Source organism: Pleurodeles waltl, chromosome 5 (assembly GCF_031143425.1).
Source record: "Pleurodeles waltl isolate 20211129_DDA chromosome 5, aPleWal1.hap1.20221129, whole genome shotgun sequence".
NCBI classification, from domain to species: Eukaryota; Metazoa; Chordata; class Amphibia; order Caudata; family Salamandridae; genus Pleurodeles; species Pleurodeles waltl.
The window spans coordinates 752282082-752297088 of record NC_090444.1 but is presented as its reverse complement, the minus strand read 5'-3'; the positions used below and the strand labels follow the sequence as shown (position 1 = coordinate 752297088).

At 43.0% G+C, this 15007-nt stretch overlaps 1 protein-coding gene across 3 annotated transcripts in view; it reads right to left on the bottom strand.

Moving 5' to 3' along the window:
- Window positions 1-4691: 4691 nt before the first annotated feature.
- Window positions 4692-15007, bottom strand: part of CCDC170 (coiled-coil domain containing 170) — a 212505-nt gene continuing 202189 nt past the window's right edge. For all 3 annotated transcript variants that reach the window (XM_069234716.1, XM_069234718.1, XM_069234717.1), the window contains one exon: window positions 4692-7748. In XM_069234716.1, coding sequence (XP_069090817.1) covers window positions 7611-7748 — 138 coding nt within the window. In that variant the 3' untranslated portion in view covers window positions 4692-7610. The remainder of the gene's footprint in view (window positions 7749-15007) is intronic.

The following is a 15007-nucleotide window of genomic DNA, read 5'->3' as shown; positions in this document are numbered from 1 at the left end:
GACCTCGAGAGCCCAGCACTGCGCAGCAATGCCATTCCCACCCATGTTCAGGTCCTGTGCTCTCTCCAACTATTGAGGCCAGCGGTAGCTGCCAGCATGTCATAAAATTGGTTGGAGGGGTATCTCAAAGTGCCCTGTTGCGATTCTTCAAAAACTTCCTAGACGTCATTCTTCTGCACATACGCCACCACATCTACATGCCCAGGGACAACCAGGAAATTCAACATACAAAAATACAGTTTTACCAGATTGCGGGATTCCCACAGGTCATTCACTGCATAGATGGAACGCATATGCCCTTGCCTGCCATCCTGTATTGAATATATATTTTGGAACAATAAGAGCACACATTCCATGAACATGCAAGTTGTGTGAAATGGTCAGAATATTATGTCAGACTTTGTAGCAGTGTACCCAGGGAGTACGAATGACTTATATATATATATTCAAGCACAGTGGTTAAACCAGTGTCTAGAAAGGGATGACTTTTGATGAAGGACTCCTAATGGACGATTGAATTGATGTGCACAGAAATGTTTCCTTGTAAATAATTTGAGCTAATAATAACCCACATATGTGTCTCTACCAGTGACAGTGCAAAAGCCCTAGCTCCATGGATCATGACACCCTGCTTCACTCCCAACACTCCCAAGTAAGGCACTACAACATGCCACATAGGCGCACAAGGATAACAATTGAAGGTATGTTTGGCCTCCTGAAGTCACATTTCAGCTGTCTACACAAGAGTGGGGGTGCCCTGTAGTATGCCCCTGAAGCAGTGTGCAAGATAGTGGGAACCTGTACAATATTGCACAACATAGCCTGCAGGCTTGATCTCCATGTAGAGGTGATCGGATCTGAATCTGAGGATGATGACGCACCTCCACCTGCACCACAGCCAGTTGAAGGGAGCAGAGCAGCAGAGGGGAGAAGGCGCAGGGACCACTTAACAACACATTAATTTGCATGGTAAGAAATACACATGCACACAATAACAATCAATAATGACAAAGGAAACTGTTGTTTCTAAACGTCAAAGGGCAACACTTAAATAACAGTACAAGAGGGCTGGTCCATCATAAGTGCAAAGTAAATAGTGCCTGCACATGTAGAGCAGTTATGTCACCACATGGGGAACCATCAAGAAAGTTTCATTTTTGATATTGATGATTGTATTTTTCCCTACTATTATACCACTTGTTATTTCTTTTAGCTCAGCCTGGTTAGCAGACATCTGCTGTGATAGGTTGTTAAAGTCCAAGGTGATTTGTTGCCCAAAAAGGCACATCTGTTGATTTTGCAGACACTGAGGGCCATATTTATACTTTTTGACGCAAAACTGCGCTAACGCAGTTTTGCGTCAAAACAATTAGCGCCGGCTAACGCCATTCTGAAGCGCCATGCGGGCACCGTATTTAATCAATGACGTTAGCCGGCGTTAGCCGCCGGCGCTGCCTGGTGTGCGTGGAAAAAAACGGCGTACACCAGGCAGCGCCGGCGTAGGGGGATATGGGGCTTGGGCGTCAAGAAATGGGGCAAGTCAGGTTGAGGCAATTTTTTCGCCTCAACCCGATTTGCGCCATTTTTTTCGACTCCCAACTGACTTAGCAAAGACAGGAGTCATGCCCCCTTGCCCAATGGCCATGCCCAGGGGACTTATGTCCCCTGGGCATGGTCATTGGGCATAGTGGCATGTAGGGGGGCACAAATCAGGCCCCCCTATGCCACAAAAAAAAATGAAAAAAAACCACTTACCTGGACTAACCTTAATGTCCCTGGGATGGGTCCCTCCAGCCTTGGGTGTCCTCCTGGGGTGGGCAAGGGTGACAGGGGGTGTCCCTGGGGGCATGGGAGGGCACCTCTGGGCTCCTTCAGAGCCCACAGGTCCCTTAACGCCTGCCTTTTGCAGGCGCTAAAAAACGGCGCAAAAGCGGCCATACGTCATTTTTTTTGACCCGCCCACTCCCGGAATTTTGCCCGGGAGTATAAATCCGACGCACATGCCTCGGAGTCGATTTTTTAGATGGGAACGCCTACCTTGCATATAATTAACGCAAAGTAGGTGTCCACGCAAAAAAATGACGCTAACTCCATGGACTTTGGCGCTAGACGCGTCTAACGCCAAAGTATAAATATGGAGTTAGTTTTGCGTCGAAATTGCGTTAAAAAAAACGACGCAATTCCGGCGCAAACGGAGTATAAATATGCCCCTGAATCCTCAACATGGCCTGGTTAACATTTCCTAGGTCGGACTGCTCCCTGATTCCTACCTGTGCTCGTGCAGCCTGCAGTACCAGTTGGTACGTTTGGACCCTTTGTTTACGGTGAACACTTTCTACTCTGGTCAGGGGGAGGCCTCGATGGGTGGAGTGCTGTGGATCAGTTCTAACCCCACTTACAGCTGCATTGGATGGTGAGTCTGCTTCACTTGAAAGCCCCAGCGATGTAGCGGGTGGACTCATGAAGACGCCACCCTGCCCTTCCCCTAGATGAGCCTGGGACTGGTCATCTCCCTCTGCACATTCTCCTTTCTGTGTGTCACCATGTGTATATATTTGGGAAATTGTAACAATATAAAAAAATATGTGTGAGACACTGACTCATTTGTTTGGATGTGGGCACACACACTGAATAAGAGTGACATCATGTTTTCCGTACAAGACTACATATACCATAATGCACCAATTGTTGTGATTTCCTCCTTTACATGGACTTTATAGGCAGATAAATGTGTGCGAGTGTGTTGCGTGCTTATTGTCAGCATGGGTAATCATGCCAGGGGGTGATATGAAGGAATTTGCACTTGCCTGACCTGAGGTTGTTGGGGGTCCAGATGTGTCCAGAGAGCCAACTTCACAGACTGCCTATAGCTCCAGAGTTCTTTTGACCATCGTCTGAGCAGCTGTTGGGGTGGTTACATTGGAAGGTCCTCCTCCTATCCCCTGCATGTCACGGAGCGCCCGTTCCTTAGCTTTGGAGCGCAGGTCATATCACCTCTTTTTGATTTCTTCCACAGATCTGTTGGCCACTCCCAGGGCATTAATCTGGAACTGTATGTCCTTCCAGATTTTCCTCTTGTCTGCCTCAGGGACACTCTGAGATAACCTCCCAAACAACTCCTCATAGTGGTTGCAACAGGACTCAGTGAGGATGTCCAGTCCTCTGTCTGAGAACGTCACTTTCCTTTTGCTTTCCCCAACACCTTTGCTCCCCTGCTAATTGGCCATTGTTGTTGCTGTAGAGAGGTGACTCTGTAATGTGGGCCTATGATGCTGACCTGGACCATTTGATGCTCCTCCTGTGCAGGGGTCTCCAGGGACAGCCACTTGCTGTTTAGAAGTCCTTCCAGTGCAACAGGAAGTGTTTTTCCTCTGTTTGATTGCTAGGTCACAATTTGTGATTCAGTGTTGAAATTTGCGAGCCTGCCGTCGAAATTAGTGAATGGCATTCGCTTTTTGCAACAAGTTACCGACTCGCAGTTTGCGCTGTCGGTAACTGCGCTGCGACCTGTTTGCGAGTCGCAATTTGGAACCTGAGTTTTTCCGTACATCAGAAATAGTGACTCACAATTTGCAAGTTGAAAATTGCGAGTCGCTATTTCAGAAGGTCGTACATCGGACCCAGAATGCTGTCATCAAAGTTTAGCGAAAACATATTTGTCTTTTAACAGCACAAAAAGTGATACAATAATCAATTTTGCTTGGTTCTGGAATGAAGTGGGATCCCGACTGGTTCTAATTCCAGGTTGATATCAGTGAATTTTACTGCTACTGACATGTTTAGACCAAACACATTTACAATATTCATACACCTTTAGATTCCTTATCTTTGCAGAGCTGGAGCAAGTGCTGGGGGACCCAAGGGTTCGTAATTTCCTTCCAGTGAGTCTGGCAGCAAATGGCTCATTTCAGGGACAATCACTAACTTCTTTTGTCTTGGTTGGGTCTCCTGGTGGGAGTGGTTGGATGTCGAACGGAGCAGCACTTCCGGATTCTTGCCTCCTGATTCAGCAACAAAGGAACATTTATAACTTTCCTAGCAATAAAATGAAATTCCTAAGTGCGTGATTCAAGCTGCCCTGGTATGTAAGATTGTGTGTGTGTAGAAGTGTCTGTGTTTAATTACACGAATAAACATGTCTAGAACAGACTATGACGTGAATATTTCCGATGCTTTAAAATAAATAATGATTCCTACCTAAATAAAACCATTATATCAATCATAAATAACGACAGATCTAACAGTAATACCTACAGAGCTTCAAAATAATGCCTGTGGGTTGCATGCAGATGCTTACAGTGAATGCATCACTTATGTAACTGTTTTACATAATTATAACTCATGAGCTGCAGGCTAGGTAATGATCGTTTTATTTATACATTTCTCATGTACTTCTCTGCAACAGACACCTCAACCGTCTGAGCTAATTAATTATTAAAACCTGTAACCAGAGATTGAACACAAGCCTCTACAGAACGTTCATTATCTGCTTGGGTTCGTGTACCTGTATTTTACCTTTCAACTTAGCTCTCTGGGCAGATTCTTTTCTCTTTGAGCTGTCTTAACAAGTTTTTCTCTTTGAGCTGTCTTAACAAGTTTTTCTGTATAAATTGGCTAGGACAGAACATCTTTTCTATGTTTGAAACAGTGATAAAAATACACAGCCAAAATGTAAAAACACACATGCTCCCTAATATTTAAAGCTTTATTTGCAGCTCATGCCCATTACATTGATCGCCAGACTTGATTTATTAGAGATAACAAATACGACGTGAGTTGTACATCCATTTTCATCATGAATTATGTAAACATTAATCCAACAATATGGAGCAAGTGGAGGTAAACAACGAAAAGCAGCATTATAATGATGCAGCTCTCCATGCCAACCTATGCATTTCCAATTTTAATATTCTATGTTTAATTTTCTGCACCCATCAAACAGCTCAATATTTTCATTTGTATGAGATAGCAATTGCCCTGTCCAAAGTTGCACTTTTAGGCTCCCTTGTCTAGCCTTTTTACTCCAAATGAGGGATGATCAGACTTTGCACTCATGCCCCACGTTTTACACAATTTAAACATACAGAATTCACCGATGTCTTGCCTCTGCATTCACTATATTAACTCATTCAAATATATCCTTTTTTTTCTCTTCTTAAATATCCATCCTTGCCTGCTGCCCCCTCTTCTCAGTAATGCCAGCTACACAGCAAGAGTGCAATGGGTTCTATCGCAGCAAAGAAAATGCCCCACTAGTTTCCGATTCGGTAGTAAAGGCTATAACTGGAGAGCTGAAGACCCCTCACACAGCTTAGGCCGAATGCCACTGCATGCGTTGCACTCATGAGAGCTATTCACCTGCGTAGCGCAGACTTGCCAACTGCTACGATGCCTGCATTTGTTACATGGTATTGACAGTCTAAACAAGGGCACCTAGGAAGAAGACTTCATTACATAATACGAACACGGTAAGCTGGAAACTCTACACAGAGTAGGATTTCAGCTCATTTTAAAGACTACACTGCCTTAAGCCATTATGGGTTTTATAACCTCCAGGAATAAATGGAAGGTGGTCCCAGGTACCATTTGTTTGTTAGAAATGGTAGATGCTGCGGCTCAGGCAGTGTTGCTCCTCCGAATGCCTAGTCCTTTTCTGAGGTCCCAACACTTCAAGGCCCCTCGCCCTCCTCCTTTATAGCACCATCTGATGCAAATTAATACAAAGTTGGCAGGTCTTGCAACAAAATTCTCCCTATGAACACTGTTCATGACAAACAGTACTAAAATACGAGCAATGTGAAACCAAGACGTCATTACTCATGAGACACTATGGGGCAGATTTAAAAGAAGAGGTGCTGCAACTAGTGCAGCGCCACTTTCTTTGCGCCCCTTAGCACCCCCGCACCACCACGTGTGCGCCATATTTAAAATACTGCGCCCCATGGACCAGGGTAGGGGGCAATAGCGTCATTTTTTTAATGCTATTGATGTACTTTGTAGGAGTAGCACCAAAATGTTGGCGCAACTCCTGCAGAATACATAGGGGCCCATTATAAATAATGGAAGCCGCCTTTTAACGCCTACTCTGAGCAGGCGTTAAAAGCGCCAAAACGAAATGGCACAAGGAAATCTCATAGATGTCATTTTTCCGCCCCCTAACGGGGGAACACTCCCCTCTTGCATACATTATGCCTGGCACAGGCATAATGTGGCGCAAGGGTTTACAAAGTGGTGCTATGCATGCACTGCACCACTTTTCAAATATGGCGCAGAAAATTGCCACTTTAGTGCCACCTTAGCATAAAAAAATGACACTATGGCAGTGCTAAGGTGGAGCTAGGGGCTCTTGAATCTGCCACCATATGTCTTCAAGGTGAAATGCCTCATTGGATAAGGGGTGAGGCCGGTCTTCCATTCCCATGCCTGACTAAGGCAAATCATATTCATTTTAGCAGTTGTGCAATTTACAAAGGCTCTGAAATAATGCCACATAATATGAGGTAAGGTAGAAAGCACAAGCTTACACATTACAATGTTTGAAACTTAAACTTCTACTATGTATCAACTAAAGAAAAGAGGTAAAAGACTGAAGGCCTGATATCCAGCTCGTTGGTACCAGCCAATCCTCTAATTTCTAGAGGAAATGCTCAATCTGGAGAGGCCACCCGCAGAATTTCATACACTGTGGAGCTGGTATGGAAGAAGGTTTTGTATTGATGGACCTGCCTAAGGATGTAGCCCTTCCTCCAGAAATCGGAATATTTTGCATTAGTATGCACCTCTAGTGAGCAGGTAAATAAACCTTGGGGCGTGTCCTTGAAGGCACTCTCATTTCTCTCCTACTATTCATAGTGCAAACAACATCCTAGGCGGAGCGATATTTTAAATCAAAGTGAACCTACCATTGGATCTGCAGTTCAAGTTCTATTTGTACACCTTTAGTTTTGCACTCTATTTGCAGATTGTTTTTACAGATGTTGCAGTGCTTTATTTTTAAGGACTTTGGAAACTTTCAAATGTATACGTTTGCTTGACTGATACAAACATTTCTATGAGAGGAGGTGTGTTTACTGGCTACGCTGCCAGCTTTGCCCTTTGAGGTACGGGTTTCTACCCCGGTTCTGGCACTTGACTGAAAATTGTGTGAAACCGAACAAATCAAATTATCTCCTTGTGTCTAAAATGTAAATAAATCTAGTTGTGAAATTCTAAGATTTTTTCATGCACACAGCTATGTTACTCCACAGGCATGATCATGGTATATAATTATCAGTACAGAAGTATTTCCCACGATAGCGCTTCGTACTTCAAAACAGCTTTTGCCCATGGAAACTGTGTGCAATTTAATACATCACAAACATTATCCAAGTATTATGAATGTTCATGCCATTTGGCATATTGAGATAATACTTAATCGGAGGGACAGCACGAAGAACTGTTTTGCATGGTGTTATCAGGCACTTTGGGTAACGTTGCAAGATTTTGGCTCTTAGTGAGAGCACAGTACTAGTATGGGGCCCTAGTGGACCTATTCGGTGCAATAGTTGTGCGGGGGGTTGTTGTTTATCGTGGCACCAACTCCTTGAAGCAGCCTTTCAATGATCTACGATTCACGCGCAGGAGACAACATGGTGCGGATGACTGTAGACCATTCTTTCGAGGCGCTTGATGATTTCATAGTCCGGCAGAGCCAGAGTGCTCACGTTAAGGCCCAGCAATCTAGAGACCACCTCCCGGAAATCAGCCAACTGTAAGAACAAAAAGATGTAAAACATTACATGATTGCAATGCTGCAAACAAACTGAAAAAAAACATAATAAATAAATATGGCAAACATTTGGATTTTGGAAGGGTGTATATTTCTAAAATTCTCACTGACAGTTACTGAGTATACACCATGCATGCTTAGTCGAGTCATTTATTCAGGCCTTGGTGCTATAAAGCACTCATTAAATGGTAACGTAACTACCAGCGTAGTGAGCAAAAGTATAGACAAATCTGAAAAGGTTGTGTAGACCGAGAACACTAGTAGCACCACACGATCCATAGGTAGGCCAGGTACTACAGGACAGCCATGTAAAAATGAAAAGGTAAATATAGCAATGATTAAGGATGGGTGGTGAGATTTCTACAGGAGTCTTATTTCTAATCATTATACCACATGCACAGCACTTTACAATACTGCACTCGTTCGATTACTGTGTTCCAGTAATAAATGTCAGACTACCAACACCGCGCACATTTCGCTTTAATAAAACATTTTTAAAACGTGTAATCTTTTCTGAAACACAGCGAAGTGGGATACCAAGCGAAGTCATCGCTCAAGGGTAAGATTGCTCCACTGTCCTAGGGAAAAGGGTTGCTACATAAAAAAAATTTAAACCTCAAGATTTGCAATCTTATTATTTAGAATGTCGAATAGGTGCACTGCGCCCTTTTCAAATACTCACAATCGCGCCCTTCCATTGGTTGGTGCCCCAGATTTTATCAACTGCAAAGAGGATTTCACTAGAGCCATAGAAAGTTATTAAGCGAAGGACATTCGGATTTTACAAGCTTTTCTAAAAGAATTCCTATTTGAGGAAAACGTACAGAAATCATTGCTGAAACAGCAATTTTACAAATGTGTCAATTGCATTCAGCCTCCATCATTCTATGGAACGTCCAAGATGAAATGGCTGCCATAAAAGTTGAGAAAAAACGTTCTCCATTTATTTGTGGTTTGGCTTCAAACTGTGGGTGCCCATGCTATTGAGGGCATTTTTACACACGTTCTTCATAGGTTCCTAGAAGATATGTTATTAGTGATATAAAACATATCTAAAGGCAAGAAGGTCCACAGAGGTCATTGTAGCCCAAAAAGGACCAGAAGTCATCTAAGGACACAACTTGCATTGGACACCAACCTTCTCTATTATTTCATTATGGAGTACAGAGCTTTCAGCTCCTAGCCTCATCACGTAAAGAACTAGACTGAGCTAGACGGCAAACTTAAAGCTCAATCCTTATGTCACCTAGTCCTCCTCTCCCTTTGGCCAGAAGTACATAAGAATTTTTTATGTCCTTTCATGTCTTGCACATCTCCTCTTGTGATGTGTAAAATCTGTCCCATTATAAAATTCATCATCCTCCGCACATCTAAAAAAAAATGTGAACACAGTAGACCTGACTCCCAAAGGCATTTTTGACTGTAAAATCTTTTGAAGCTGAAATGGCTGGAATTACACGTCATGAATCCTCGAGAGGATAACTAGCAGGCTTACATTAATTTCTTCACTGTAACTGTACACCATGTCTACATACAGACATGCAGTAGTAAAACCCACACAAGGGATGGGGACAGGACCCACAAATTTGTGAATTCCCACAATCTCATGAGATTGTAAACAGTCACGACTCCTCACAGACACTTTTGAACCATGGGAATGGTTGGAGATTTGCGCCAGCAAAGCACTGGAGAAAATTATGTTCTGTAATGGGCAGGAGAAACTTCATGTTTGTTTTAGGTAAGGGGTTTCTTCTTGAGGAAAAATGTTTTCCACCAGGAGATAAAAATAAGGAAAACTAAATAAATGTTCAACTGCTCAGTGTAGCTGCTTTTACCCATGTGTGGCCTGACCTTAAGGGAGGACTGTCCCCCAGTTATTTTGCAAACATAAAGAGCGTCTGTTAGGCTGAGCAAATGTCAGTGTGACAGACACTCTCATGTTCAAGTCAGGCAGCCAGCTGCTGTACATGCGCTCAATGCACAAGAACTTGGCTTTCTGAACTGAACTTTGTCAAGCTGAAAATTTCACAGCCCCGTGGGCATGACCTTCTCATCCCGGCAAAGCCTATGAGGTGCTCCTTCTGATGAGAGGGAGCATATCACTGATAGAATCGGACATGGGTAATTCAGTTTTAAACCCTGAAGTGCCCAGGGCCGAATGTCCACCAACGATACAATTCACATAGTGGAGTGGAGTCAGCAGTCTCATTGACCCCTATGCGATGAGGAAGGGAAGGGACTGCCATCTCCATTTACTGGCTGGCCCAGGTGAGGTGGAGGCGGTAGTCCCAATTCTTCAGGGATCTTGTAGGCTTCCCTCCTGTCACCCAAGATCATCATTGCAAGCCTATATTTTTTTTGTGTGAAATTCATGTTTTGTGCATGCATGTGTGTGTATGGATGAATGTATGTGTATTAGACATGCATGCTGTGAATAGCTGTATGCATGTGTATGTGCTTGTGAATAGGGGTGTGCAAGTAGATGGGTGAGTGTATGCATGTGTGTGCATGTGTGGCCCGCAAGGCCCCGCTCCACACCTGCTCAAATTACCGGCTGCCATTGCATGACAATGGAATCAAAATAAACATGTTTTGCAAAATTATCTACCACAGAAACATATCTTCCTAGAACGCTGGCATGCACACATATCCCCTATCAAGCACTTGGCCAAAATATTCTAAGCCAGTGTTGTAAATGAACACAGAATAGCTGGGAATTGAATCTGGCTGGCTTTAACTTGGGAAAGGCTGAAATGTTCGCCAGAGACATTTATGTATGGATAGATGTTTTGACAATAGATTTATTCATGTAAGTTTTGAAGTCTATTTTTTATTCTATTGTTTTAAAACTAGGCATGACGTAGACTTCTTTATTTCAGGAATTCAAACACAACATCTAAATAAGGCATAACACTATTTCCAGTGCATTAAATACGAGACTAGCTGGCCAACTGTATGACTGATCACAGTCACTGCTAATAAAAATACGGTCTTTACTAACTCAGGGCCTCATTTTGAGGCCACCCGTCAAACTCTTTCAGACAGAAAACCAGCACTATGGTTTTCCACCCACCAGCCCAATTATGAGTTTTCCGCTGGGCCAGAGGAATACTCACCACAACATTGATGCCAGCTTCTAATCGAGCTGGTGGCAATGTTGCAGTGTGTCAGTTGCAGCACCTGTTCCGCTTTTCACTGCTGTAATTTGGGCAGTAAAACACGCAATGGGGTTGTCCATGGGAGCCTCTGCACTGCCCATGTCAAGTGCATGGGCAATGGAGGGGATCCCAGCACCCCGTCTCCGCCAGCCTTTGCATGGCAGTGGGAACCGCCATGCAAAAGCTGGCGGAGGGGGGGGACTCATAATCCCCAGGGCAGCGCTGCTTGCAGTGCTGCCCTGGTGGATTAAGACCACCAGCATCACTAGCCTGTCGACTGGCGGCAACCTGGCAGAGTCAGCAGTTGGACCGTGGCAGCTCTGCCGCAGACGTAATGTGGAGGCCAGACAGCTGCTTTGGCAGTGGTACAACCTCCACTACAAGTCTGGCGGTCCGAGGACCGCCAGACTCCTAATAAGGCCCTTAGTGTGTAAATCAGATGCAAAACCACTTCAAGCAGTTGGTGTACATTCTATTTGCACAGGGTTGACTTTGTACCCTTACTAGTGCTGGAGTCCAAATTAGCTAATTTGTTCCATTTCATCTGTATTCTAATTTATCTATTAAGTATATAAGCATTTACATATCAAATGTTCCTAATTTAAAATCCATTATTTTACCTCACATAATGTTATTATAGATTAAAATATACACAATTACATTCATCAAATATAAAAATGTATGTATTTATTTTATGATTCTGGGGCTGATGGCTCAGTGGACTAATACATCCACACAGAAACATGTGTTTGACCTCATGGGCACAGTCTCAAATACTAGCAGGTTGAATCAGCCTTCCAACTTTTCAAGGTTGATAAAATTAGTAACTTTGAGTTTGGTAACAATAAACTGTTCATCTTCAGCACCAAGATGCAACATGGGGTGCACCTGTGCTTTATAAATACACATTATGCTGGCTTCCAATTGCTCTGACGCACTATACAGCTACTGCATATTGCTTTAGAATTTAAAATGTGGCTAAATTACAAATCTAAACCTCCCTATAACAAGACTATTGAATGAGTGTATCAGTATGCACCATGGCAGCAACATTCTGATCTTTCTAATCTACAGAAGGAGCATGTTCTCCTGCTGCTTCCCTCTGTGTGAGGATATAAGATGAACCTCTCCCCCTCCTGTGGAGTGAAGACATTCTCTAGTCTTTATACAAGGCAAAGGCCTATGCAGCAAGGTGTCTTTTAGGAGGCTGGGGACACAATAGAGATGTTCAGACATGAGTCCCACTAATAATTTGGTTAAACTGGCTTTTAATGAAGCCGGAAGCCGTCCTCTGCTGTCTCCACCGTGATAATATGACAAAAAGGACAGTGGAGAAGACGTCTTGAGGATCTACCTGTTCATCATATGGAGATTCTGAATCAAACGTTCATGCTACCTCAAAGGACTAGTGAATATCAAATCTCTGCATTGACTGAAGCCTAATCACCTACTAAATTTAGGAAATATTCTGAGAACAAGCGGAATCTTATACATTTATAGTGGTAATTTCAATCCGACATCATCTTAATGCCATAATTATTGACACACAGTGGCCTGAAGGCATATCAACTAAAATGTGATAGTATATTCATTCTAATGAACTACCTTTGACTGTCAAGACATATTTGATTTGGTACATAGGTATCATGGAATGCTGATGTGAAATTTTACTCCACACTTGAGAAAGCAACACAAAATCAGAATACCCTGAATATCTGCTTATAGGAGAAGTGAATAACAGACTACACACCAGTGTAGTCTAAATTATAAAAACAAAGATAAAATCAAATATATATACAGTGGAGTCATGTCAACCGGAATAAAAGTTCTTTGGACCTGATACTATTAACAGTAACTATAAATAGTAAGCACGTCACTAGAAACAGTGGTAGAAGGCACAAAGTAACATTTATGCAGACCAAGGGGAAAACCAGAACTGGAGACATTATTTCAAGATCTAAAAATAAGGTTTGATGTTTATACTAAGGAAACTCATGATAGGAAGATCTGGAAATACAGGAGGGATACAATTGACTATAAAGAAGATGGGGTATATGAACGGACAGATGTATATACCAATAAATATGCTAATGGAAGCAATAAGAAATCGTCAGCATGGAAGGAAGCCACACACAAGACAGTAAGAATATGTAAGAAAGAGATTAATTTTTGTTCTAGGCCACTATTGTTTCCTGTCTGTTTCTGCTGACTTTAGAACTATGTGCACTATTCTACTGCTTAACAGTGGTAAAGCACATATGCTTTCCTTCTAAAACATGTACTGGGCATTGTATGTATCAATTTGATCTTTTTAATTTTCCTATAACGCCACAATAGATGATTCAAGAAATGCAACAAGGACATGAAAGTCAATGCTATATGCTGGTTGCAGTATGTATTTACACCAACCACACATATAAAAAACAATATGCACTGCAGTGACACATCATATAAAAGTGCCCTTGCCATGTATAAAACACTATTATATATACTAAATAAGCCGGCCCCCTTTGGTGTGCCTTGTAACTGTCAAAGGCTATTTGCCTAACATATAAATATTGGCATGCTACATATTGTAACTAACCCCACAGTGAAGAAATATTCCAACTCTCTTTCCATTGTGGAAATAAGGCTGGATTTTGAATACGTGTAAACAAAATCCTTATTTTATATCTACACACGGGGAAGTGCTAGCAAAATTAATCAAAGCTATTTCCAGCATAGTTTTAAAACATATTCAATAGGGAAATTACATTTTGGTAACTGCAGCAGAAAAATAGCCTTTACAAAGTGTATGTTGTTCTGCCCGACAGAAAACTGGATAACAAGGTGATAGGCTGAATGCTTGAGTTAATCTCAGCCTCTGGCAATCACTCGGGCCTTATTCTGGACCATCATTTTTTACCCATCTTGACACTCTAAACAATGGCCCACATTAAGCAAATCAGTACCAACCTGGGTTGGTCCATACCGAACCACTAGTTGAGGACCCCAACAGAAGGGACCACAAGCAATCAGAGACTGGTTTTATCCTACTTATGGCTCATCAGTAGGATGTTGCTTGAGTTCCATGGCACAGTGTGACCTATGTCTGGGAATACCCATCACACTTAGTATGGCGACTGCAACAGCAAGGTGATGGATGGAATGCTTGAATTAATCTGAACCACTGGCAGTCGCTCAGGACCATATTCCAGTCCACCCATCTTCACCCAGTGTGCCATCCTAGACAAATGCCTGCCTTAAGCAAATCATTACCAACCCTGCTCTGTATTTGATCAGTTCAGTCCAAAATACCAAGTGAGGCTTCCTCCAGAAGAAACTACAAGAAAATCCAGACCCATTTGCTCAACTTGGGACTCACCCATAAAGTTAAATTTGAGTCCTCTGGAATTCTGAGCACTGGACCTAAGTCTGAGTATAACTGCTATACTTATGGTGTCAACTGCAACAACAACAAGGTGATTGACGGAATGCTTGAATTAATCTCAGACAATGGCAGTCGCTCAGGCAGCATTCCAGTTAATTCTTCTCTTACCATTCAACTCTAGACAAAGGCCACCTTATGCAGATCAGTGCTGACTGTCCTCCTCCTGAGATTTCTCTGTTCCGAACTGCCGGACAAGGCCGCCTCAGAAGAGACCACAAGCAATCCCAGACCAGGTTTGGCCTAATTGGTGAAACTGGTCTTGGGGTGCTTGTAGTCTACTTCAGGGAGGACCCAGTCTACCAGTTTGGGCTACCCTGTTCCTGTTGGAGATGGGTAAAGAGACTGATTTGCATTCAGATAGGTCCAAACTGAGGTGGCATGGTGTACACAGTAATGATGGACTGGGACGCCAGCCAGAGTAATTAACGGTGGCTGATATTAACTCAGGCATTCCATTAATCACATTTCTTTATATTTCAGTGAGACACCCTAGGTGTTGTGGGTCTACTCAGTTGTGGGTCCTGTGATTAATGTACCAATGGAACCAAGCTGCACCCGACTGAACAGCCCCAACGAGACGGGGTCCAAATTATGGTAGCGTAGCGTGCAAAAAAACAGTGGGCTGGGATGTGGCCCAGGTAGTTCCCAGTG